Source organism: Rattus norvegicus, chromosome 5, assembly GCF_021556685.1.
Source record: "Rattus norvegicus strain SHRSP/BbbUtx chromosome 5, alternate assembly SHRSP_T2T, whole genome shotgun sequence".
NCBI classification, from domain to species: Eukaryota; Metazoa; Chordata; class Mammalia; order Rodentia; family Muridae; genus Rattus; species Rattus norvegicus.
The window spans coordinates 89,705,849-89,732,242 of NC_141538.1; the positions used below are offsets into that span (position 1 = coordinate 89,705,849).

At 36.1% G+C, this 26,394-nt stretch overlaps 1 protein-coding gene across 1 annotated transcript in view; it reads right to left on the minus strand.

Moving 5' to 3' along the window:
- The window catches only part of Megf9 (multiple EGF-like-domains 9), a 112,099-nt gene that overhangs the window by 21,976 nt on the left and 63,729 nt on the right, over positions 1-26,394 (minus strand). The window contains 2 exon segments of the mRNA NM_001107940.1: positions 156-299; positions 8,962-9,101. Of these exon segments, the coding sequence (NP_001101410.1) occupies positions 156-299; positions 8,962-9,101 (284 nt within the window).

The window sequence follows — 26,394 nt, forward strand, 5'->3', positions numbered from 1 at the left end:
TTTCATTTCATATATGATTAAATTTGGTTGTAAATTCATAGAAATTAAACTGTTGTGATATTTAATAACTCACTTTCACTTATGTCCTCTAGAACCTAATACATCAATACAGTTTATTTCAGAGAAGAAAGTGAAGACCTAGAAAAAGACCTTACCTATGGTGCAATTGCCTGTAGAAGTCACTGCTGAACACGGGCAGCGAAGGCATTCTCTTGCAGCATCAGGACTCTGATAAAATCCTTCTTTGCATTCTTCACAGTGTTCACCTTTAGTATTTTCCTGGCAGTTTAAACAAGCACCTAAAAGAATCAAATTAATTGTTTAAATGTTAAGGAATGTTCAGAAATCCTGCCTGCATCAGGAAGACCACAGGTTATACAGAAAAATTAGCAGGAGTACCATTTAGTTTTATTCTATGTTATTTCTTGAAAGAAAGGAAGAAATAAAGAAAGGAAGGAAAGGAAGGAAAAGAAAAGAAAAGAGAAGGATTGAGGGATGGAGACAGCTGAGCTGGTAAAAGCCTTGCTGTTCTCACAGACAGTCTGGGATTCCCAGCACTGTGTGCCACCTCACAATGGCCACTCCTGTCCGGGGGATTCCACACCCTCTTCGGACCTCTTTGGGCACTAGGCACACATGCACGCATGGAGGCAAAACAGTCATACACATAAACAAATAAAATAAATACACCTATTTTTTTAAAAAATTTATTACTTATGTGTATGTGCCTATGTGTGTTTCTGTGCACTGCCCTTGGAGACCAGCAGGGGTAATCAGAACTCTATGATGCTTGTGAGCTGCCCATGCATTCAGACAAGTCATACACATAAAGTGTAAACATATACAAAAAATATATAATACATTAAACCAAAAAAATACATAGTAAAAACTTTAAGTATGGACAGAGACAGTTAAGGAATAATATGGATTACTGTCTCCATGAATAGGAGAAAGAAAATATATCTGAGAAAACAAGCACTCTATTTTTTTTGAAATTTTCCATTTCAAATATCTGTTGTAATGGTTATTCTTATTTTTCAGTTTAAATACATCTGGAATGAACTAAAACTCAAGTGGCTGGTATACTTGTGAGAGATTTTCTTAATTAAATGATTTGAAGTGGGAATATTCACCTTTAATATGGACTATGTATTCTGGTAGCAACATATATAAAGAATATGGAGGACAGAACCTTTTTTTTCTTTGCTTGCAGGTCCACATTTTCACTGCTATTAGAAACTACTTCTTCAAGATTTTGGTGTATATTGAAGACCAGTTGACATATCCACCCTTGTGGACTACAACTACTGCATGCTTGGACTTTGCCTCTGTTGACAGCCATTGTTGGACTAACAGGACCACAGTCAGTAAAATAATAATAAAATCATAAATATATATATATTCATATGTATTCATTCATTTATACATATATTCATTCTATCAGTTCCTCTAGAAAACCCTGACTAATATAGTAATTATACATATATGGATAAGTATGAAGCAAAATGGTGGCAAAATATTTAGAGGTGGATACATGAATATTCATTAGTTTTTGTCAAGTGATATAAGCTAGAGTCATTTTTTTTATTATGGCAAATATTACATTTATTCAAAGATTACATGTGTCTAAATAGTAGAAAGTACAGGAAGTCTTTGTGGGGCAAAAGTTTTAATAACTGAAGGGAAAAAAAGTGCTGTGAAAATAATCTCATGGGGTTACCCATCAGAAACAAATTCGTTGCTAGTGCAGCTTCCATAATTAATTAATTGTAGTAAGTTATGGTTGGGAAGCTAGAGTCATTTGAGAAGAGAGAAACCTCACTTGAAAAAATGCCTCTATTGGCTGTGTGGTGGTTTGCATTTGTATTGAAAATAGACTCCATAGGCCCCTGTGCTTGAATACTTGGCCTCCAGTTGGTGAAACAACTTGAGAAGGAGTAGGAGGCCTGGCTTTATTGGAGGACTATATCACTTGGGATGGGCCTTCAGGTTTTAAAAGACTCCAACTGTTCTCTGTGTGCCCTCTCTGCCTGCTGCTTGAGGGCTGGACTGAGTGAGATATGAGCTCTCAGATGCTGCTTCAGACAACATGCTTGCTGTTTCCTGCTATTTTGCCCCAAATCATGATGGACTCCAACTCCCTAAAACCATAAGGCTAATTAAACGTTTTCTTCTATAAATTGCCTAGCTTATGGTGTTTTTATAAAAGAACTAAAAAGTAACCAATAAAAGACTTTAGACAAGTTTATATGACATTTTCGTTATTAATGATTGGTGTGGGAGGTAACAACTCTAGGAAGTGATCTTGAATTGCATAAGAAAGCAGGCTGACTTTTCTGAAGGGAAATGGAGGAGTGGATGGGGATGGAGAAAGTAGGGGGGGATAGTGGTGAAGAGCGGGGAGGGGAAACTGTGGTTGAAATGTATGAGAGAATAAATTAATAAAAACAGAAAAACAAAAACAACAAACAACAAGCAAAAAAGAAAGCAAGCTGAGTAAGCTACAAGGAATGAACCAGTAAGCAGTGTTCCTCCCTGGCCTCTGCTTCAGTTCCTGCCCCTAAGTTCTGCCTTGAGTTCCTGCTCTGACTTCCTTCAGTGATAGAGTGTGACCTAAGATGTGAAAGATGAACTAAACCATGTCTTCTCCAAGTTGCTTCCCATCAGGGTGTTCAGCACAGCAATAGAAAGCAAACTAGGACAATGCAAAGTGAAAAATTTAGAAGTGACTAGTAAAAAAAACAGGAAGAAGGCAGAGCTGTGTGTTTTGGGACAACATTCCTTGGGACCCTATGACAAAGGATTCTTGAGAGAGGCATAGCAGCATCACATCTACGTACAGACTGAGACAATGCAGTATAAATCAGACTTACAATTACTGCTACTGCTACGGTGTAATTTAAGTACACAAAAAAGCAGGAATGTGTTTAACTTTTACAAGCTAAAAACAGCTGATACTAACGGAGACTTTCTGGATACATTTCTTTTACTCATGTAATATTTTCAAAATCGAGTGTGGCAGAATTGATTGGACTATAAAATGATATGACAACTGTAACAAGATGTGAAAGCCAAAACAATGAAAATATTAATAATGTGTGCTCTCAATTCCTAAAGGATTACAGGAATTTCATGACTTACTAGGAAAGATATTTTTATGTTATTTGGATACTTTGATTTTTGACTGAATTTTCATGTAGATATCATCTTTTAAAAACATATAAAATATATTTAGTTATAAATGATGTTTTATAGTTCAAGCTAGTCTCGAAGTTACTGTTTTGTTGAACCTGGCTTGGAATACTTGGTACTCTTTTTTTTTTTTTGAGTTGTTTGATTTATATGAACAGTTATTATTTTTTTTATTATTAACTTGAGTATTTCTTATATACATTTCTCTTGCCTCCATCTCCGTCTTCTGGCATTACAGGCAGGGGCTATCAAGCCTGGCTAAAATCATGAAACTTTTTACACATATGACAGTGTTGAAGGTATTTTTCATGTATATGAGTATGTACTCATACAGGGACAAAAACACATTGACACTGCTTTCTTTCTAAATCTTCTTATATTCTGGTAACTCTATAGCTATAAATTTTATAACAACAAAAAATTTTTGCTTTTAAAAAAGTTTGCTTAAAATATCACAGACAACTGTGGATTTGGATTTAAAACAAAGTATTTTAATTTTAGCTTTTATTATTTTTGTTTCAAGCCATAGAAGCATATCCTAATTCTACTCCAACAATAACAGTAGGCTACTGTAGGGTTTTAGCAGGGGAATGTCATAATTAAGTATTATAATTTTAAAAATTCTTACATGGAGACTGGACTGTGATAGGATAGAAACCCAGGGAAGTGGCAATAGACAGAGGCAGAAAGATCAGTTAAGAGAAGGTCAACCAGTTCAGACAGGTGATAATGGCTTGGGGAAGGACGCACTATCAGTGGTTGTTGCAAAGGAAGGAGAGACAGGTATTAGTGGAAAATAAGAGTTTTGGGTGTTAGGATTTTAATGTTAATGAAAAGCATTCAAATGAAGCAGCCTGTTGAATGAGCATGGAGATCAAGGGAGGAATGCAAAACTGAGAATAAACAAGCATATCGGTGACATTTCAACTAAGTCTAAGGTCTGGGTGAGATCACCCAAAGGGAAAGTACTAGTGGAGGGGACAAATGTGCCAAGCTCTGAGTTCCGAGGCACCAGTATAGAGCTGACCTAGGGAGATGGAGCACAACGGACAGAAAAGGAAATGTAGCCATAGAGGAAGAAGGCCAGGGAGAGCAGCATCCTGAAGCAAAGCAGCTACTAAGCAGTCCAGGGAGTCAGTGAATCAGGCTGCTCAAGTCTCACTCTCATGCGATATGACCAAGACACAAAAGTGCCTTGAGTTCTTAAAAATAAGCCTGCCAGACAAAGTTGGCAGTTAAAAAATAACTGACTCTCTTACACTTTCATTTAAGAAAAATGTGCTCAATAAAGAAAAGTTGGAAAACAAGTGAAAGGACAAGAAAAATGCCCAGACAATGCATTAACATTTGGGATACCTTCCTTGGAGTTTTAACTTATTTATAGAGATTTGGGTTTTGTCATTGAAGCAGTCTAATTATATGGTACTTTTTGTTTTAAAGCCCAAATATTCACATATGCCATTCATGAAAACACTGTAATGAAATCTAATAGCTATCACTTCCAGACTGCTTATGATGATCAAGGTATTGTAGAGAAGCACAAATGTATTTAATTTTACAGCAAAACTACTAGGTGATTATTGTTAACCCAAGTTTATGGAGACAGAAACACATTAAATAACTTGCCCAAGATACAGTAAAATTTTGATTTTCTGGGTTTTCAATCATATATTATCTATATATCAGTATTAATTGAATATTTTTATAAATTATGGTGTCTAAGTGTTGCTTTTTATCATCATAACTATCATTCTGGTGAGCATTTTTTTAAATCAACATAAGCTTTTTATGAATTTAGAATTATTTTCTCTGCAGGTTCCTGAAAATAGAATTTCTGGGTTAAATATTTTTAAAGAGCCTTTTCATATCTACTGTCAAATTTGTCCCTGTGATATTTTCTCCAATATATTTTACTTCAAAAGAGAACTTTGAAACTCTAAATCAATCTAAAACAGAAATTCAAGACATACTGGGAAGAATAACTATGCAAACATACAAAGTGGCCACCAGAGGGCGATAGTGTCACAGCACTCTTGAAAACTCAACTGTGATAAAAATTGTATATAAATTGGCTGTTTTCAGTAAAGTGCTCACTCCTTCACATTGGATTCCAGACTTATTATATTTTTAATATGGTAAACTATAAATGTCTTTTAGAAGTCAGAATTACTTAATGGATTTATTTTACTTTATCTCCAGTGCACATGAGGGTCAGTGTGATAGCTGCCACCTGCTATGAATAAAAAAGTCATACAAATGGCTTTCTGGTTCTTTAAACCACCCAGAGAATAACTGATGATATGATCCAGTAAAACATTCTTCTTATTAGCCAATGATGAACCTCACCATTGTTTTTCATATTTTACCATTAGTTTGTTCATTAATCCAACAAAGATTAAATATGTGCCAATAAGTGTGATAGAGCTTGTGTAAACAACAGGATGACGCTGATTCTGTTCATGCCCTGATAGAACTTACCATGTAGGGCATGTGTACATGAGAGTAATGCCCACAAGTAAACATTTCAACCAATTGGGACACGTGCTCTGAAAACTTGCAAGTGCCTGTGACAGTGTGTAGCGAGAGAGCTTTCCATTTAGTGAGTGGCAACAGGAAATGCTAATGAAATCACCTTTTGTAGAGGACCTGGATGAAGTCTATGACTTAATAAGGCAAAGGGGTCTAAGGTGTGGATGGAGGCGAGTTGGAAAGGCCATTCTTGTCAGGGGGAAGAATATGCGTAGTCATTTTGGGACAATACAAGAGTAAAGGAAAAGAACATTAGGTAAGTAGCTACAGACAGAGGACACAACGTCTTCAAGACAGCTTTCTCTACATATGGTTCAGTAGAGTGTCGAGGACTAAGTGTAAAGAATAAGCTCCTAGTGTGATTCTTCTGGGGATCCACTCAGCTTAGATTTATTCTGATGTTCTGTTCTCATAAAAAGTCATGCACTTCTCAAAATCATATGTCCTGATTTTTTTTCCATGTTGATATTAAAAGACTTTCCAGGAAGGTCCTCTAATCTTACTTACATTTAGGGAATTTGAAGATCAGAAATTTAATTTTGACAATTTGACTGAGTTTGCTTAGATGTGGTTTTCTCTGTTATTAGACGGCTTGGCGTTTGCTGAGCTTTCTGATCTGTAGGTTGAATTTTTTTTAATCATTTAGAAAATTCTTGGCCATAAATTCTTGAGCTCCCTTAAACATTAGACTCTGGCTGTACCCTATTCATCTCTCCTGCCTTTTTTCTACTACCTTGTTATAAAAATGCTTCAGTTTTGACAGCTTTTATTGTATTTTATTTGGTTTTTATCTTGCCTTCACTGGGTAAAGCCTATTCCTAGCTCTTGCAAATAAGTTATTATCTTTAAATACCATAATTTGTATGATCTTCAAATATCACAATTTTAGGTTGCTTCTATTTTAAAAAATATTTATCTATGTATTCTTTTTTAATGCATGAGTGTTCTGTCTGCATGTATACCTGCATGCAGGAAGAGGATATTAGATCCCTTTATATATAGTCATGAGCCACCATATAGTTGCTGGGATTTGATCTCAGAACTTCTGGTAGAACAGCCAGTGTTCTTAACAACTGAACCATCTCATCAGCCCTTAGATTGCTTTTTTCAAATCTGTGTGTATGTGTTTGCAGCTTTATATTCATATAAGTACATATGTATGTGTGTAAGTCAGAGGATAATCTCAAGTGCCATCCTCAAGAATGCTGTCCAGTTCCTTTGAGAGGAGAGGCTCTCAATGACCTGGAGTTTATCAATTAGGGTATACTGGATGGTCAGCTAGTCCCAGGAATCCTCCTGTCTCTGTTTCCTGAGCACTCAGATTCTAACTGCATGCACTGGGGCTGGAGAGATAAATGGCTCTGTACACTAGCTGCTCTTCTAGAGGACCCACATTCACCTCCTCGCACCCACAGTGGCTCACAACTGTCTGTAACTCCAGTTACAGGGGATCAGATGCCCTTTTAGACACTGGTACACAGACATACATGAGATGCAGTACCCATATGTATAAAACTATGCCCAGCAATTTAACACGGGTTTACAACCCAGGTTCCTATGCTTGCATAGTAAGCATTTTACTAACTGAGCTGTCTCCCTAGCCCCCATCCCATGTGAGTGTGTATGTGCAGTGTAGAGCTATTCTCTAGTGAAATTTTATCTTTTTACTGATTTTGTCTTATTCCTAATAAGACAATTCTATAATTCCTCAATATAGTAGTTTTAGTTATTTTGAAGTTTCCATCTGAATTCTAGTAACAGTATTACTTGTAGTTCTGATTCCATTGTTTATATTTTTTAAGAGCCACATTTTTCCATTTTTGTAGTCTTTTTTGTATTGTATACCATACCTGATATATAAAAGAATCAGCCAGGTGTAGTGCTACACATCTTTAGTTCCAGCAGTGACATTTAGAACTCTGTGAGTTTGAGACCAGACTAGTCTACAGTTAGTTCCAGAAGTCCAGGACTATTACACAGAGAAACCCTGCCTTGAAAAACTAAACTAAACTAAACTAAACTAAGCTAGAACTGAAGAGGGTTCTTATTTCCTCTAATAGGCAAATACACGAAAATGATGGCCTCAATTCAATCAGGCATGACGGTGGGTTACAGACAGACTCAGTTTTCTTATCTGCCAACTCAACAGTAGTTCTTCACAATTTCTTGGCATGACCTTTTGGATTAAGAATTTGGCAGACCTTTGTCTTGACATTGGGGGTTCGACCATTCAGACCCATTCCATGCATCTTCAGAGTTTGGCAATGTATTAAGAAAGAGCTGGCTGCATGTTATAACAAGCCCTCTTCTCTTTAAAAGGATTTTGTCTCCTCAGCATAAAATATTTTCTGGCCCAGACATCTTAGTTCAGAGTTGGGAAAACTGTCCTTGTGTTTTGGGCTCCTCTAGTTTCCACCTATTATGCATGCTCCAGATGGCTGTCAAAAGCTCTCCTTCAAGAGTGCTTTCCCTTCCTTTGGCCAACCCTTACCCCTTAACCTGTGCTCAGAATCAGCAAATTTCTACTGGAAAGAAATCATGTGGTGTATTGATGCAGTCTAACTTAACTGGAGACATCTTGAGCCACAACTTTTATTCCTATGCCTAAGCAATCCTACACCCTTTCCTTATATAGCTTTCCTGCACATTGCAGATTAAAAGAAAAAGAATGGCATGATAATGGGACTTTAGGACTAGACCTTCTCCACTAGCACCAGGAACATGCTGGACATCTTTGATGTTAGCCTGAGATAAATTAGCTACATTCTGGGTTTAATGAAAGTCACCATTGATCTTAAAACCACACAATTCTCTATTTGCTGATTCAAGTTGTGAGGACTGGCCAATGTAGTTTCCACCCTTGACTCTAGTTGTGTAAGTAACCCCACAGTAAACTTCACTCTGCAGTCTTGGATTTGCCTCAGTCTTCCTAAGTCATATGGAGTCTCAGTTCTTTCACACAGGAATTCTCAAGGAAGCATAGCTTGCTTAGATGAGCTCTAATGTATTTTGCAAAGTCTAACACTTCACTTGTGTTGTTCTCCAATCTTCAATCTGTAGGATTTTTGAAATTCATTAAATATTTTAAGTTGTTGTAAAAGTTTGACTTGCTATATGCTTTACTATATCTACATAAAAGTTCAAGGCCTTAGAAACTATATGAAAATAATCAATACATTAAGACTTCAAGATTGAAGGAATAAAGAATAATTTCATGATGCTATTAAGAAAACTACATACCTGTGAGAACATCACAACTATCAGACCGGTTGTTGCACTGGCAGGGCAAGCAGCCTGTCTTACCAAAGCCATAATGTCCGTCTTGGCATTGGTCACACATGGAGCCGGTGACACCCAGTTTGCATTGGCAATTCCCAGAACTGCAAATAAAAGCAAAGACAGTGAATAAAAGTAAGTGATATTGAAAACTGTAGTTTGGGGCTCCATAGATTATCTTAACACAGCCAAGAATTTCTACTAGATTCTACTTCCAAGAAGCATAGAAGAGGGCCTGAGAGATGACTTAATGGTTAAGAACATTGGTTGTTCTTAAAGAGGACTCATGTTCAGTTCCCAGCACCCACATGGCAACTCACAACTGTCTATAACTCCTATTCTTGGGGATATGATACCCTCAAAAAGATGCATGCAGTCAAACCACCAATGTTCCTAAATCAATAATAATACATTATAAAAAGCATAAAAGGGATTAATATTGTTTTAGGGTTTTTGTTTGATTGGTTTTGTTTTCTGGCGTCCTAGTCTCACTTTGCATAGCACAGTCTGCTGTGGAACTCACAATGCAACTTAGGCTGTCCTCAAATTCATAATCCCCTTGCCCCAGCCACTTAAACTAGAGAAATTTATGGACATATTTCAGCTAATAGTATTGATAGCCATTTATGATAATTCTATCCTCTGTGCTTGGGAAGTTGAAAATACATGACAAAGGACCCACGGAGAATAGAAGTTTCTAGTGTAAAGCCTTTCTTTACTGAACACTGGAATTTAGAATATGTATCACTGCTGTATCTTATTCCAGATTATACCATCACTCTGCAGATATCTGTTCCAATTTTGAAAAAAGAATTAGACTTTACCTAGCTCCTGTCTCACACATATGAAGAATAAAATCTTGATAGATGAATCATTTCACACCAATTTCTAAACTAGAGACTCGATATGATTCTCTATTTTAAGTCTACAATGTATTTAAATCATAGTTCTGATAAGTAAGGTGGAGTGTACATTAAGTAAGTATGACTAGAATGGTGATGCCTAGTGAAATTTTTAAGATTTCTTTTTATTTATGTGTTTGCATGCCTAAGAACATGTTTGTGGATACTGACAGAAGCCAGAAGAGGGTACTGGATACCCTGGAGCTAAAGTTCCAGGCAATTTTGAGTTGCCAGACAAGGTAGTCCTCTGCAAGAGCAACAAGCACTCTTAAATAGCAAACAACCTTTCTAGCTCCTACATTAATTTCTATAAAAGTTGAAGGCTGCTAACTACCCAAAAGTAAAAATAAATAAAGACTTAAAAATTTATTCAGTATACTATCAATTTCTATTTATATTCTTTTCTTAAATGGCCATTTTAATAATAATAACAACTCCTCAATTATTAAAATATAAAACTTTTGTGTTATTTTCTTTTAAAATTGTCTAATTTTTTGTTTTGTTTTGTTTTAAGATAGGGTTTCTATGTCAGTGATTCTCAAGCTCTGGGTCACAACCACTTTGTGGGTTAAACAACCCTTTCAGGGGACCACATATCAGATATTTATATTATGATTCATAATAGTAACAAAATTACAGTTCGGAACATCAATGAAGATCATTTTATGAGTGGGGTCAACACAACACGAGGAACTGTATTTAGAGGCCACAGCATTAGGTGGTTGAGAACCACTGCTCTGTGTAATCCTGTCGTTCACTGTGTAGATCAGGCTGGTCTGAGACTCACAGAGATACGCCTACCTCTGTCTCCCAAATTCTTGGACTAAAGGAATGTGCTGCCATATCAAACCCAGTTTTTTTGCTTAAATTAGGGACTCCCATTAAATGAATCAAAAAGAACTCACAGGGCAAGAACATACGTTACTGTGACCTATATAAAACTTTCTTCCATCATATACAGTAGAACATTCATTACTGTGACCCATGTAAGACAGCCTCCCACCATACACAGGCAGATCAGGATTAACAGTGAACTGAAGGGACAAAAGGAAGATGTCCTGTGGTTGTCATCTATATAAGCACCCAGCAGGGAAGACCCATATCAGTATATGGGTTTCTTTTTGAGTTCTGAGAATTTAAACCAAAGGCAAACAGGCAAACACTCTACCATTGAACTACATCACATTCCTTCCCTAAAGAACCCTTTCATAGCAGCATAGCATTATGCAAATGCACAATCTCTTACTTAATTTCCCAGATGGAATTTAGGTTGCTTTAAACATCTTACTATTACAAGTGTTGGGAAACACAGTTGGGTCTTATTGTACTCCTATGGCAAAAAGTAGGAAGGGGGTTGAACAAAGACTTCAGTGGCTCATGGGGAAATGAAGACATTAGGAAGACCATAGCTAGTTGGGGCAGAAATATACAAAGTAATGGGTTAGACAGTTGGCTCAGTGATTAACAGCATGTTTTGTTCTTGTAGTGGACCCAGTTTCAATTCTCAGAACTTGCACTGTGGCTCGCATTGTGGGGTAATGGGCTGTGAAAGGTACCCTAATTCCTAGTCGAGATAGGTCCCCAGGGATCCTAAAAGGGATGGCAGGTGCATTCCCACTCTCCCAGATCAAGGCCTCACTAGCTGCAGCCCCCTACAGACCCCTGTAGAGAGTTTGAGACAGACCAGTCATGTAGAGCCCCAAGCCCCTTTTCCATAGGTGAGGATGTGACGTGCCCACAGGTTACATGGGCTCAAGACAGATCAGTCATAGAGGACAGCGCTCCAAATCCCTCCTCCACAGGTGAGAATGTGACCACAGGTCATGTAGGCTCAAGACAGATGTAGAAGCAGGACCCTGAATATGTACATGAGGTCTTCCCAAGCTCTCAGGCCAAAGCAATAGGAAGTACCTGCTGTCAGACACTGACCCATCCAAAAAACTGTAGTTAAGAGTCATGTTCAGGATTAAAGGTGTGCAGGAATTATTCCATCCTTTGAGAACTTCTGTCTTAAGACCCGTAATACTGACACATGGGAAAGAGACCTGCTCTCTCAAAATTTCAGCCAAAAGCCTTCCTGCACCCCTTGTCACTGGCTAGTCAATCTCCTGAAGGCTCAGCCTGGCTGAACAACTGAAGAGGCAGTGGCAGAAAGGAGAAGGACCAGCAGTTGAGGTGGTAAACGCAGTCTCACCCCCTACCCATGCCTGAGTTCTGTCTTTCCTTGCCTGAACCCACCTAGCTGGGTGAGAGATCACTGTGGAAAGTCCCAGGTGCCAGAGCTCCACATCTCATCCCATAATTCCAATTGTAGGGGATCCAATATATTCTAGGTATGTGTGAATAAAACCACAGCCTGTTATACTCTATTCAATAAAACAGAAGTCATCAAAATGACCATAACCCATGGCACAAAGCACAGCATTTCCAAATGGCTGAATTGGGCATAACTTTCACAACATTTAATACATTCACAAAGGTACCTCTGGATCATTTTCAATTCATTCTCTCTACTCCATGTTCTTATAATCATTCATTTATGTCCAATATGTCATTTATGTGTGTCAAATTTTCCTCAAGTAACTCTTGGTAGAGTTATTTCTTCTATACACTTTCCTAGAATAGTCCTTGTTCCTCTTTACCTCTAAAATTTTTTCCTGCTTTCAAGGCATCTTCCAATGAAATGTTTCTCTAGCTGGTCCACAGAGATCTTGTGGTTTCCCACATTTACATTTTAATTCCAAATGCAATTTTTGTTTTGTTTTGAGATAGACTTCTCTATATAGCCCTCGCTGTCCTGAAACCCACTTTGTACACACGCTGACCTTCAAACTCCGAGATCTACCTGCACTATTCAATCCCAAGTGTAATTTATTCTGTAACCTTTCAACATGTAAAGCTTCCCATCTCCCATTAGATTATAAAAGTCCTTAAACACAGCCCATCATGTGGTTTCCTATTGTCAAGACCTAACATAAGTGTTAGACAAGACTGTGTTTTGGAACAGACTGTTTTAATGTACACCTCGCTAAGTGGGTTCTTATTTCAGGGATAGGTAATCAATGGCAACTCCAAAAATGTAAAGAAAGTAAATGCTTGGTTTGTTGTCTGTACTTAATATCAACACCCTCATGATTTTTCAATAAATATACAGACTAAATTTTGGCATTAGGCACAGGGAAGAGTAAAAGATTAAAAACACCAATTGCCAGGGTATTCAGGGAAAAAAAACCCCTAATTTTCTCTTTGCACACTCTTGACCTCAATAGGGATTCTTTCTTTGTTTTGCTTTTACATAGACAGGCATTCAGTATGTCATCTAGTCTAGGCCGGCTCTTAACTCTCTTTCAGCCTTCTGACTGCTGTAAGTATACCACTATACTCAAAGGAAAATGCTTTTCTTTACATGTTTTAAAATATTTCTTTACATGTCTCTTCTAGAGCTCACAAGTTTAGACTTTATGGAATCCTGGCAGCAGTCACACTAGATAGGAGATGATTAAACTTAAAGCCGCATTTAAAAAATAATTTTCTTAGAGATTTAGTTGTTAATACTGACTCCCTAAAGAAACCTATTCAGTTCAGGAGGCCATGCTAAAACTATTAATAATTAATAATAACTCTTAACATATCACTTAATGCAATTTCCTGTCACTCCCCACTTTCTCTTACTATAATAAAAATAGAAGTTCTAAATTAGAAGATTATTGAGACTCTGAACTGAATTTTGCAGAAGTAATAGGACTTTTAACCATGAATAATCTATTTGCAGTTTGAAAATCTACTCTACTTGTAGTGTACAAATCCAAGCTTTTCGTTGTTGTTGTTGTTTTGATTTTTGTTTTTTGAAACCTGAGATGTGCTTATCAGTTTACTATACCACTACTATAAACAATAAGTTTTATGTTCTACCCATAAGCAAATATTTTTAAGTTAAAGTTTGCTTCTGTGATGGTTAATGTTGACTGTCAACTTGATAGGATCTGGAATCATCTAGAAGGCAAAACCTGAGGCATTCCAGAGATGATCTGGAATAGGTTATTTGAGGTGAAGAGATCTGTCCTAAAAGTGGCTTGTATTCTGGAATGCAGAAAAAGGAGACAGGCAGCCATGCATGGACATTCATTTTCCTCTGCTTCTTGGCTGGCAATGCAATAAGACCAGAGGTCTGATATCAGAACATCTCCACCATTATGGGTGGTACCTTGGAACTATAAACCAAAATAAATCCTTTTGGCCATAAGCGGCTTTTGCCTGGGTATTTTATCATAACAATAGGAAAAGTAGCTAAGAAAACTTTTCTCTTCTTTTCCTCTTGGTTATCTGAAGAATTGTCAAAAAGGAGTATAAAAGTAGAAAAATAAATCCATTCAGTTTTACATGGAAATTTATTACAGCTTTACTCAAATAAATCTAATCTAGAAAAGAAAGTCAGTATTGGGTTAATTTTAAATACTACCTCTGCAATATTGTATGTTAAATAAAAATATTGTATTGAACTGCATTTTTATTCAAAGCTACCTAGTCCATTCACCCATGTAATTTCCTGGCAAATAAGAAAAAAAAGGACTTAAAATGGAGATATCCTAAAAGCAGGAACACTATAACAATACTACTACTACTACTACTACTACTACTACTACTACTACTAATAATAATAATAATAATGATAATGATAATAATAAACAATAAACCACTGTGTTGAAGACCAATGTTAAAAATAATATCCTCATTAATCCTCTGGATCTCTCTTCTAGTGGAAGTTACAATCTTTCATTTGCTACTGGGAAGGCAGAGTTATTGTTTACAATCAATGAGTTAGGTTTATCTCTCATATCTCACTACTCCTAAGGTTCTGATAATTGATTGTTTTATACCTGATCTAGAATAAATAACATCTCTTTTTCACGGTCAGTAAAAATCAAGTATTCTGAAACAGAAGCTGAACAATGTGATAATTGGAAAACTGTCATAGGGTAACAAAGTACAAGGTTCTCGGAGGATATACCATCAAGTATTTAGATATTCAAGTTAGATTAGAATTTAAATTTTGTACTGTCCATAGAGTGGATGAGCTCTGGTATTTTAAAAGGTTCAGTAGACATTTACCAAGCATGCCTCTTAAGTAACTTTGCAAAACAGAAAAGATACACTGATATCTAGTTTTACCCAAGAATACCCTAAAGCCACTACATGATTTGGCAAAGAAGATGGACATTCATCATGTCTGAAACAAAGGACATATGAGAAAACTATAAAGAAAATCACTCTTCCTGCAGATTTCTAACTGCACTTATTAGCCAAGTTTCAAACATTTCCGTCGTCCATGAAAACATGCTTGCTCTTCACTCCTCTAAGTCATTACTTAGTATTCGAATGGATCAGGAACAACTTCTGAGGGTCTACCTAGACTGCCATGGGACGCTGAGTCACAAACACCCTGTAGCTATGATATAGCCATGTTTCCTGAGTTGTTGTTGCTGGTTATGTTTTCCCTTTAGAATTCTGTGGGGAACTCAAAACACTGATGTCAGCTGGCATCCTTTCCCCTGGAGAGTATATCCCTTAGTAGCTTATTTTAAAACCAACCAGAGTAATTTCAGGAATCCTAATGAAGCCAGTGATTGGATCTAGATACCACAATTCACTTTTCCTGGGTAGATTTTTTTTTTTAATAACAGGAAAGTAAGTGCTTTCTTTTCACTTAAAACAAAACCAAAAAAAAAAAAAAAAAAAAAAAAACCCCAAAAAATCCCAATGGAGTAGAGTGGGAAGTTTGCTTGTGATATTGCACTAAAAGTGCTTTTTCATCATGTTATGCATGGTCCACAGCCAATTCCAGCATGTGTAAGAATTAAATCACTCAGCAAACATAAAGCTTAGCCTGTGTGACTTCTTTTATAGAATAATGCTGTACAACACTCTCTTTCATGGGCTCCTTGTTACAGACTGCTGCTTTCTGAGGCAAAGGTCAAGGATATAAATGTGGGGGAGGGAGCTGCAAAAAGCCTCTGCTTATCCACAGATTTGAAAGGAAATAACTGAAGATTCACAGTTTCCTCTCTGTAAAATAAGTAAAAGCATAGCATCGCAATATGAATAGAAATCAGAAATCTGTAAGATATACTAGCAAGACATTTAAAGTAGAATTTGTTCCTCCAGTGTCATATCCTAGGGACTCGAATTTCTAGCAAACTTTGAACACTCTACAGAGAAAAAGTTTACTTACAATATGTAGGAAATCTAGGCATATACTCCACATTTCTTAAACTATTCCAATGGGTTTTCAGATTTTCTTATAGTGTCAATGTTTACACATTCTACATAATCACTGGTACAATAAATATTGTGAGGCTTTAATACATTGGGAAGATTTAATATTCAGAATCTACATTATACATGAATGATCTATTCAAAAACAAAGTCAGTAAAGTATTACAGAAAATTATCTCTTAGAGATGATGTTACAGCCCAATCTGGAGAGCATGCAAACTTGTGCAAGACCCTGGGTTTAATCTTTACCAAAAAGTAATTACGTAAAGCAAATGTTTTTCCAACACGAATAATTACTCATTTAAAAAATATCCTCCAAAGTCTGTCATTTCAAGATTTGGCATATATCTGTGCAACAAGTACTATCCAATCTTTTTCTTTAAATAAAATTCCATTATTTTATCCTCATAGTGATTAACTGGGAGGAGTGGAAGACAAGAGAGAAGGTATCAGAGTTTATGGAAAACAGACCAAGGAGTCTCACCTTGGTTCTCATCCAGCTTTGCTGGTGAGTTCTTGGTACAAAGCATGAACTCTCCCCAATAGCCTAGTTATTATTTATGCAATGAAAATAACTACAACTTTTATAGGGTTATTGTGAAAACTATAAATTATATTCACAGCCTAAGCACAAACTTCAACTCAAACATGATAGCAACTGTGACGTAGTAATGATATTCTTAGATCATGTTTTTCCCCTAGGACTCATTAGAATAGGAGTATTTAAACACAGGGAAAACTCGGAGTTGTTGACTTTTTTTAAGATCCTCTTTTAAGAACCAGCAAGAAATTAAAGGATAACCACTTAATTTTTTTTCACTGCTTTAGAACAACATATAGCTAGGCAAAGAGCATACGAACACATTTGCAGTTTCTAGAAAGAATATTTTACAAGTGAGAAGGGAAAACTCTGGAAGTCCTACATTATGCAGGATCAAAGCCAGCTAGACTATATGTATCAACTAGCTAACGATTGAATTTATTTTTTTAAGTATCAAACATCTTGGCATGTTTTTGTCATTAAAACATTTGTCTATATGATTCTTAAGATTTGCAGGATATAAATTACCTGTTCATATACACATTTAGTTATACTGTCATTAACTTTAACTAAATATATGTTAATTGATGTATTTTTGGTCAGTAGGATCTGGAGGGACCTTTCAGAGTTTAAGGACCCTTGCTGTTCTTGTATGAGAACAGAGTTTTTCCCTATATCAGGCAGTTTACAAATGTCTTTAATGCCAGTTTCAGGGGATTCAGTGCCCTTCCTGGCCTTCATGGGAAACCTTAAACACAGGTGTGTACACACACATACACAAAATAGATACATGTTATTGGTCACTAAAGAGCCTTACTCATTTTTCTCTCTTTCTCAGATAGGTTACATGTTGGCACTCAGACATAGAGAACAAGAAACAGAAAAATTCCATTAACTAAGTCTATCAGTTTTCTTTTTTCTTGCTTTAACTTGGGAGAACAATTTAGTTTGGCAAGACATTGAGATGGCTAATTAAAATAGAGTCAGAAAAAAACCCCGTTGATTTATAAGCTCTTTCAAATGATTAAAATAATATTTATTAGGTAGTAGGGAAGTTTAGCCACCAGAAAGTTTTTACATAGGAATATAAAATAAAAAGTTACTGACAATTCTTCATTTCAAGTTTGAGCTGTGGTTTTGTAAAGGTGATGAAAAATACTGCTTCCTTTCTTATTACCAAAAATACTCAATAATTGGACATTTTGGCTAAAGACTGTCTGTTCCTTATTTTTTTAGTCATGGAAAAAGGCCATTATACAATGAGAAAAGCTCCTTTTTCTTGAGGAAAAAAGGATAGCTTTATTGTTGAAAACAGTGGGCTATTATGCCAAACATTCCTTGTATTTTTTGAGGACACATAGTACATAATACATAAGAGAAAAGTCAAATTCAGACAGAAATTCCTAATAATAAAAGAGTATTGCCTAAGTACAAAAATCTTACCATTATCAAATTTAAAACCTATTTGAAAGATCAGAAGAAAATTAGAGGCAAAACACATAAAAGTATCATATTCCCAGGGCTATGACTTAGAAGTTTGGCTTAATTTAGAAAGGAACATTATTTCTCATTCCCTTCACTTTTTTTCTTCAACAGAAGAAAACAGGCCTCTAAGAATTCTCAGCCCATTCAATTACTCCATTGTTTGGACGGTGATTTCTTTATGTTTTTGAGACAGTGTCTCATTATGTACTGGCAATTGACCTTGAACTCATTATGCAAACCAGGCTGGCACTGAATTCATAGAGATCCCTCTGCCTCTGCCTCCCAAGTGATAAAATCAAACGTGTGCCATCATGCTTGGCTTGTTTTCAGCCTTTTAAGTGTTGTGCACTACATTCTGTGAACCTCTTACAGATCTATTGCACTCCTGAGTACAATTCTCCCTAAGGAGCACATCAAGGACTAAATTCCTAGGCAACTGATTCACCAGGCAGCACATGTTTTGCAATGGAGGAAGGCACTCTGAGCTTTACCAACACTTGGCATTCTTGTGATTACTAAAGTGATGAAGTATGTCTTCATTATTGTAGGTCATGTGACTTTGCTCTTCTGTAAAGTGTATTTTTCACATTTATTTCTAGAAACTCTTGAAATGTTTCTGGGAAAGCAGTCCTGTCATGTTCAAATATGTAACTGTCCTTTCCCAGTATGTGGTTGTCTTTACCATCTTATAAGACTGTTCTATAAACAGAAGCCTCTACTTTTAATACTTTAAATTGTTCAGAATTTTCATTTTTACATAGCAAAACTAAGAATATAAACACTATGGCAATAATACTTCATACATTATTAAAATAACTAATGGGGCCGGTGAGATGGCTCACAGTTACAAGCACTGGCTGCTCTTCTAGAAAATTGAAGTTCCATTCTCAGCACTCATATGGTGGCTCACAAACCTCCTATAACTCCAGTCCCAGGGGAACAGATGGTCCCACTCCTGGCCTTGAGAACACTGAACGCAAGTGGTGCATATATATGCACCTACAGGTAAAACACCCATACACATAAAAAATAATTAATCAAGAGAAAGGATTCTGAAAAAATTTACTATAAAGTAATGGATAAATATTGGAGGAAACAGATATATTTAACCAGATTTAAACAAAAATCAAAGCGAACATGCACTAATGTGTTACATGTACTACATTAGTGTACAATTTTTATATATTATGTATTAGTGAAAAATAAACATAAAAATAACAAAAAACTCTGGAATTAGAATGTTTGAATTCAAATCTTCGCTTTCTTACAAGCCATAACTATGTAAACTATATTTGAAAGATTATAGTTTATGAGGCTGGAGAGATGGTTCAACAGTCAAGAAGGATTTGTTGTTGCTTTGCAGAGGACCTGGATTAAATTTCCAGCATCCACTGGCTCATAAACATGCTTTTGTTCCACTTCCAGGACACCCAGCACCCTCTTCTGAACCCTATGGATTCCAGATACACATATGGTGCAATACATACATTCAAGCAAAATATTCACATACATATATATATAATGAATATACATAAAAATATTGATCATTTTTATTTTAATTCATGTGTAAACATGCACACGCACATGGGTACCTACAAAGTTAGAAGATAGTGTGGAATCCCCTGGAGCTGGGATTACATGAAGCTCCATTATGGGTGTTGGGACCTAAATTCCAGTCCTTGGAAGGACACTCAGTTGGTTTCAATGAGAATGGTCCCTATACGGTCATAGATTAGAATGCTTGGTCTCTAGGGAGTGGCACTATTTGAAAAGATGAAGAGGAATGGCTTTGTTAGAGCAAGTGTGTCACTGTGGATGGGCTTTGGCATTTCAAAACGTCAAGCCAAGCCCAGAGGGTCTCTGTCTTCCTTCTGTCTGTGGATCTTGATGTAGATCTCAGCTACTTCTCCAGCACTATGTTGCCTGTGTACTGCCATGCTTCCTGCCATGATGGTAATGAACTGAATCTCTCACACTGTGAGCAAGATCCAATTCAATATTTTCATTTATAAGAGTTGCCAAGGTCATGGTGTCTCTTCACAATGGAACAAAGACTAAAACAAATAACAAGTGTTCTTAAATGCTAAGCCATCTCTCTAGCACTGCATAAATCATTTAACCTCCTTTCTAAACTTTGCGTAAATTACTTAACCCCTTTTCTTATCCATAAGATGCAGAAACATCTCATACAAAAGCCATAAAGGTTAATTTAGTAAACATATCCGATAGGCATATAAACAGAACAGTTTCTGACACAGTTAAAACCGTGTGCTGTCAATATTTTTATATTACTGTTGAAGCAATCTCTCTGTCCTTCAGGACATCAAGATGCTTTCCTACAGCTTTATGTTAGCTTTCACACTTAATGTCTTCAATCTGCCTGAAACTTACTTTTGTGTATGTTAACCAAAGCTCTAGTAAGATCCACTGAGAACCCTCAGATACCAAAGTATACTTCATATCACTTTTTCTTGTTACCTTGTTCAGTTTCCTCCTTTATGAAATCAGTTTTGTGAAGTCAAGAGGTTCTACGTACTTTCTCCCTTGTATTTGCAGTATGCAAACTTCATTTGGCTTCAAAAGTCATGTAATTTCTTCATTAACTCATGACATCCTCTAAATTCTTTCATAGAAAGGATTATTTCTACTTCAAGTCTTTTCCTTTCAAATGATTCTTAATATATACTCTCACTACTTCATGTTACCATCTTTGAAGTACTCATTTTCATTGTGGTCCAAAAGTGATTTCTAAATTTATCTCTCTCGAATGACCAACCCTTACACCAATGAATCATACTCACCCACACCCAACCAAGCACTTACATGAGATACCCACACTGCCATATATAATCTTGCCCTCTTCTATTTCCGTGTACAGTATAAAGAGCCTCAGGGCCAAACAGAACTGAGTACAACTATTTTTTAACTGTAAGATTTCATTTACAAACTTCAAAAGCAGTTGTCTAACATGTGCAAGTGTTTGGAGGTTTTTTTTTTCCCCTTGACTCAAATATAAATTTTGCTATTTATTATTTAGTCCATGTTGCTAAATAACTTAGCTTCTGAGAGAACAATGATTTGAATTGTCTTAAGTCAGAGAATGTGTACATGTTAAGTACCAAACACAAAAAGTTAACCACATTCACATTAATCTTCCTGATGTCCTCGATTATGCTGCTTTTTTTAACAAATAGGTCAGGCAAGGAAAGTCATATATTTCTCCGTTAAATAGTTGTAGTATATGTTCTGTTGTAAATCCTATTCATTTTCTGATCTCTTTAAAAATTGCTTCAAAGTTAAAAAGTGAAAATTGAATAAAATAGTCATAGTATGTATCTGAAAGGAGACACAGAGAAGAAGGGGTCTTGTCACTGACATCAGAAGCTATCTTTTCATTATAGTCTTTGACAACATAAAAATCTCTACTGAAAAGTATATTTACCCATCAACACATTTCTTGTGTTCTCTTCATTGAGAACTCTTGGCCTAGAGAACAGACACACATGCTAACCCAACATTAAATGCCATGAAGGTATTTAGGGTTTTGTTACTTTTTTGTAACCTTTTTGGGGTTTTTGTTACTTACATTTTTATTCTTAATATTGTTTTTATTATTATAATAAGGAATATGAATATTAACTGGGACTTCGTTATTGATATTACTACACTGATAACTTTGAACACATCCCAATCTGTTTTGCCCTAAGACATGACAGATGATTGCTTCTTATAACAGTAGGGTTTGTTTTTAGGCTCATTTATAAAAGCCAGTCTATATTTTAAGATAAATGTATTGTGATTTTGCTATCTGGCAACATTTAAATTTATTATTCTGGATAGGTGTTTCTCTTGTCTATAAGATGGTGATAGTATTTCTCATAGGCATTTTTTCTGAATCCTACAAAAAGCAGGAAAGTAATCTTGCAACAGACCCAAAAGAAGAAGCCACACAAAATAATTCCCTCTCTAAAAACAAAAATAACAGGAGACAATCAGTATTTCTTAATATTTCTTAACATCAATGGACTAAATTCCCCAATAAAAAGACATAGCCTAAAGGACTGGATATATAAAGGAAACCCAACTTAGTGAAAAAGACAGACACTACCTAAGAGTAAAAGGCTGGGAAAAAAGTTTCCAAGCAAACTGTCCCAAGAAAAAGGCTGGAATAGCCATTCTAATATCAAATAAAAACAACTTTCAACCAAAAGTTATCAAAAAAAGGGAAGGACACTTCATACTCATTAAAGGAAAAATCTACAAAAATGGACTCTCAATTCTAAATATCTAGGCTCCAAATTCAAGGGCATCCACATTCATAAAAGAAACTTTACTAAAGATCAAAGCATACATTGCACCATACACAATAATAGTAGACTTCAACATACTACTCTCATTCATGGACAGATCATGGAAACAAAAAGTAAAGAGAGACACAGTGAAACTAACCGAAGTTATGAACCAAGTGGATTTAACAGACATCTATAGAACATTTCATCCTAAAACAAAAGAATATACCTTCTTCTCAGTACCTCATGGTACCGTCTCAAAAACTGACCATATAACCAATAAAGAAAACAGGTTTCAACAGACATAAGAAGATTGTACTAATTCCTTGCATTCTACCAGCTCACCACAGACTAAAGATGGTCTTCAATAACAACAAAAATAGCAGAAAGTCTACACACACATGGAAGCTGAACAAGGCTCTTCTCAATGACAACTTGATCAAGGAAGAAATAAAGAGATTAAAGACTTTTTAGAATTTAATGAAAATGAAGGCACAACATACCCAAACTTATGGGACACAATGAAGGCAGTCCTAAGTGGAAAACTCATAGATCTGAATACCTCCAAAAAGAAATTGGAGAGAGCATACACTAGCAGCTTTACAGCACATCTGAAAGTTCTAGAATAAAAGGAAGCAAATTCACCCAAGAGGAGTAGACAGCAGGAGATAATCAAAGTCAGAGCTGAATCAACCAAGTGGAAGGTAAAAGAACTATACAGTGAATTAACAAAACCAGGAGCTGGTTCTTTGAGATAAACCCTTAGCCAGACTAACCAGAGGGCAGAGAGGCAGTATCCAAATTAACAAAATCAGAAATGAAAAGGGAGATAAAACAACAGAAACTTAGAAAATTCAAAAATTATCAGATCCTACTACAAAAACCTATACTTAACAAAACTGGAAAATATGGAGGAGATGGACAATTTTCTAGACAGATACCTGGTACTAAGGTTAAATTAGGATCAGGTAAACCATCTAAACAGTCCCATAACCCATAAAGAAATAGAAGCAGTCATTAAAAGTCTCCTAAACAAACAAACAAACAAACAAACAAACAAACAAACAAGTCCAGGACCAGATGGGTTTAGTGCAGAATTCTGTAAGACCTTCAAAGAAGACCTAATACCAATACTTTTCAACCTATTCCACAAAATGCTACTTACATTTTTTGTTTTTCTTCCTTGAGACTGGGCTTGCTATTTAAGCCAGCCTATCCTAGAACTTGTGGTCTCTTCCTGCATCAGCAACCTGTGTGCCACTATAGCTAGATAAACTTCATGAGAATCTAAAGTAGTAAATAACATACAATGTTAGAAGCCATCAATCAAACTTACCTATTTCTCACAGTTCTATTGAATCAAATTAGGAATATACTGTCATTTGTAAATTACTTTGAAGATAAATTAACATTCTTACAAAACCTACTGAATTTACTATGGTAAGTTGGAACTTTAAACACTCAATGGAAAGTGAAGTGGTGCATTATTGAGTGCAGTGTATCCTAATACAGCTATAAAAAAATAGTACAGAAGTGCCTCAAAATATTTTTTATAAAGCAACTATACAATCCAGCAATCCAACTACAGTGTTCATTACTAAAGAAACCCAGCAGACTGAAGAGGCATCTGGCTTATTGTGCCACCATTCATGAGAGACAAGAAATGCAAAAAACCCCAACTGTCCATCAGATGAAGAATGGACAAAGAAATGTGCATAATAGAACCCTATTTGGTTATAGAAAAGAATAAAATTTGGGCACTTGAGGCAACATATGAGATCATTATGTTAAATGAAATAAGCCAGCCACAGAAAGGCAATACAGCATGATCTCATTTATATGTAGAATAAAAGTTGATCTCACTGAGTTGAAAATAGAATGATAGTTCCCCAGAGTACTGGAAGAATAGAAGGTCAAAAAGATGAAGAGGAAGAGTGTGCGTGTGTGTGTGTGTGTGTGTGTGTGTGTGTGTGTGTGCGTGCGTGCGTGCGTGCGTGCGTGCGTGTGTGTGTGTGTGTGTGTGCGCGCGCACGTGCACACATGTGCACAGAGGGAGTGGGAACTAGGAGTAAGAATTTCTGATGGGCCACTGCATTGTAAGGTGACTATAGATATTAAGTATGTGCTCTGTATTTCAAAATGATAAATGAAAGGATTTTGATTTTTTTTACTATAAAGGAGTGATAAATATTTGAGGAGAAACATATATGTTCAATGTGAATAAAACAATATATTCATGTAATCTATAACCTTTGATTTTATATATGAGTAAAAATGTAACGAAATATGCAATTGTCAAAGTGCACTGTATCATATCAGAGAACTACTGAGCAACTTATAATTTTTGACTGAACCACACATGTTGAAGGCCACAATACTGCTGATGGATTTAAACTTTTCTCTTAGGAAATCTGAAGAAATGCCATATCCAAATCCTTTTGTGTTGGCAAATTTAGTCATTTGGAGTGGAAATTATATTCTGGTAGAACAAAAAATCTCTACAGTCAAGTATTTCTGCCTGGTAAGACGCTTTTTTTAAAAAAATGTGTGATGGAAAAAAATCAGAAATGGAAAAAGTCATGCTGCTTTCAGACACAGAGGAAGACAAAGCCTTCTCTGTAGCAACAACAGTACTTCTATTTCAAAGTAAGTCTTTAGCATAGTTTTAGAAAGTCTACTTTTAAAATCTGAAGGAAGGACATTAAATCAGGCTGGCAGCTTAACTGTATATTCTTACCACAACATCGTATATCTAAACCTGCAAATGTTCATGCAACAAAGTGTTATACCTATGAGGTATCACTAGGACCAAGTTTCATGGCAAGACAGCAATACTATCCACAATACCTTTCTGGCTACTCACAATAATGATTTTATTGACATTTAATCATAAAATATGAGATTTAAGAAAGAGTCTTTTTAAAGTATAGAGAGCTCTCATATGGCTTTTATCCAACTTTACCTACAATTTAACATCTTATATAAGCACAGAACATTTGTAAAAGCTGAAAAGTTAATATATTGCTATAATAGTTATCCTTGTTTCTCAACCTGTGTACATCTAGAATTAACTAAAACCCAAGCAGCTGGGAACACCTATGGGGGATTTTTTCTTAAATAAATCATTTGAAGTAAGAAGATGCTCTTTTATCTTGTTAAGTGAGAGGATACACCTTTAATATGAGCCATACCTGCTGGCAGCCTGTATAAAGGACATAGAAGAAGGAAGCTCTCTCACGTTACCTGCTTGCCCTTACTTTCGTTAGCAAGTCTGTTCCTTCACTGGCTATTTGTATTAGTTAATGTTATTCTTGTTATTATATAACACCATAACCAAAGCAACTTGGGGAAGAAAGGGTTTGTTTGGCTTATACTTCCGTATTAGTATTCATCATTGAAGAAAGTCAGGATAGAAACTCAAAGTAGGAGCTAATGCAGAAGCCATGGAGGGGCGCTGCTTACTGGTTTATTCCACATGACCTTCTCATCCTACTTTTTATAGAACCCAGAACTACCTGCCCAGGACTGGTCCCACCCACAATGGATAGGGCCTCCCCCTTAAAACACTAATTAAGAAAATGCCCTACAGGCTTACCTACAGCCTGATCTTATGGATATTTTTCTCAATTGAGGTTCCTTCTTTACCAGTGACTCTTGCTTGCCATGTTGACTTAAAACGAGTCAGCACACTACTTTTTCAGGATTACAGTGAATAATGAAGACCAGCTAGATACCTGACCTCATGGACTGAAAAACTACTGGATTATTGGAACTTCCATCAGTAGATGGCCATTGCTGGATTGACTGGACCACGGTAGGTAAACCATTTTAATAAATCCCCTTTAAATGTATAAATTCTGTAATTTCTGTTGCTCTAGAGCATTCTGACTAACATCACTGCTGTGAA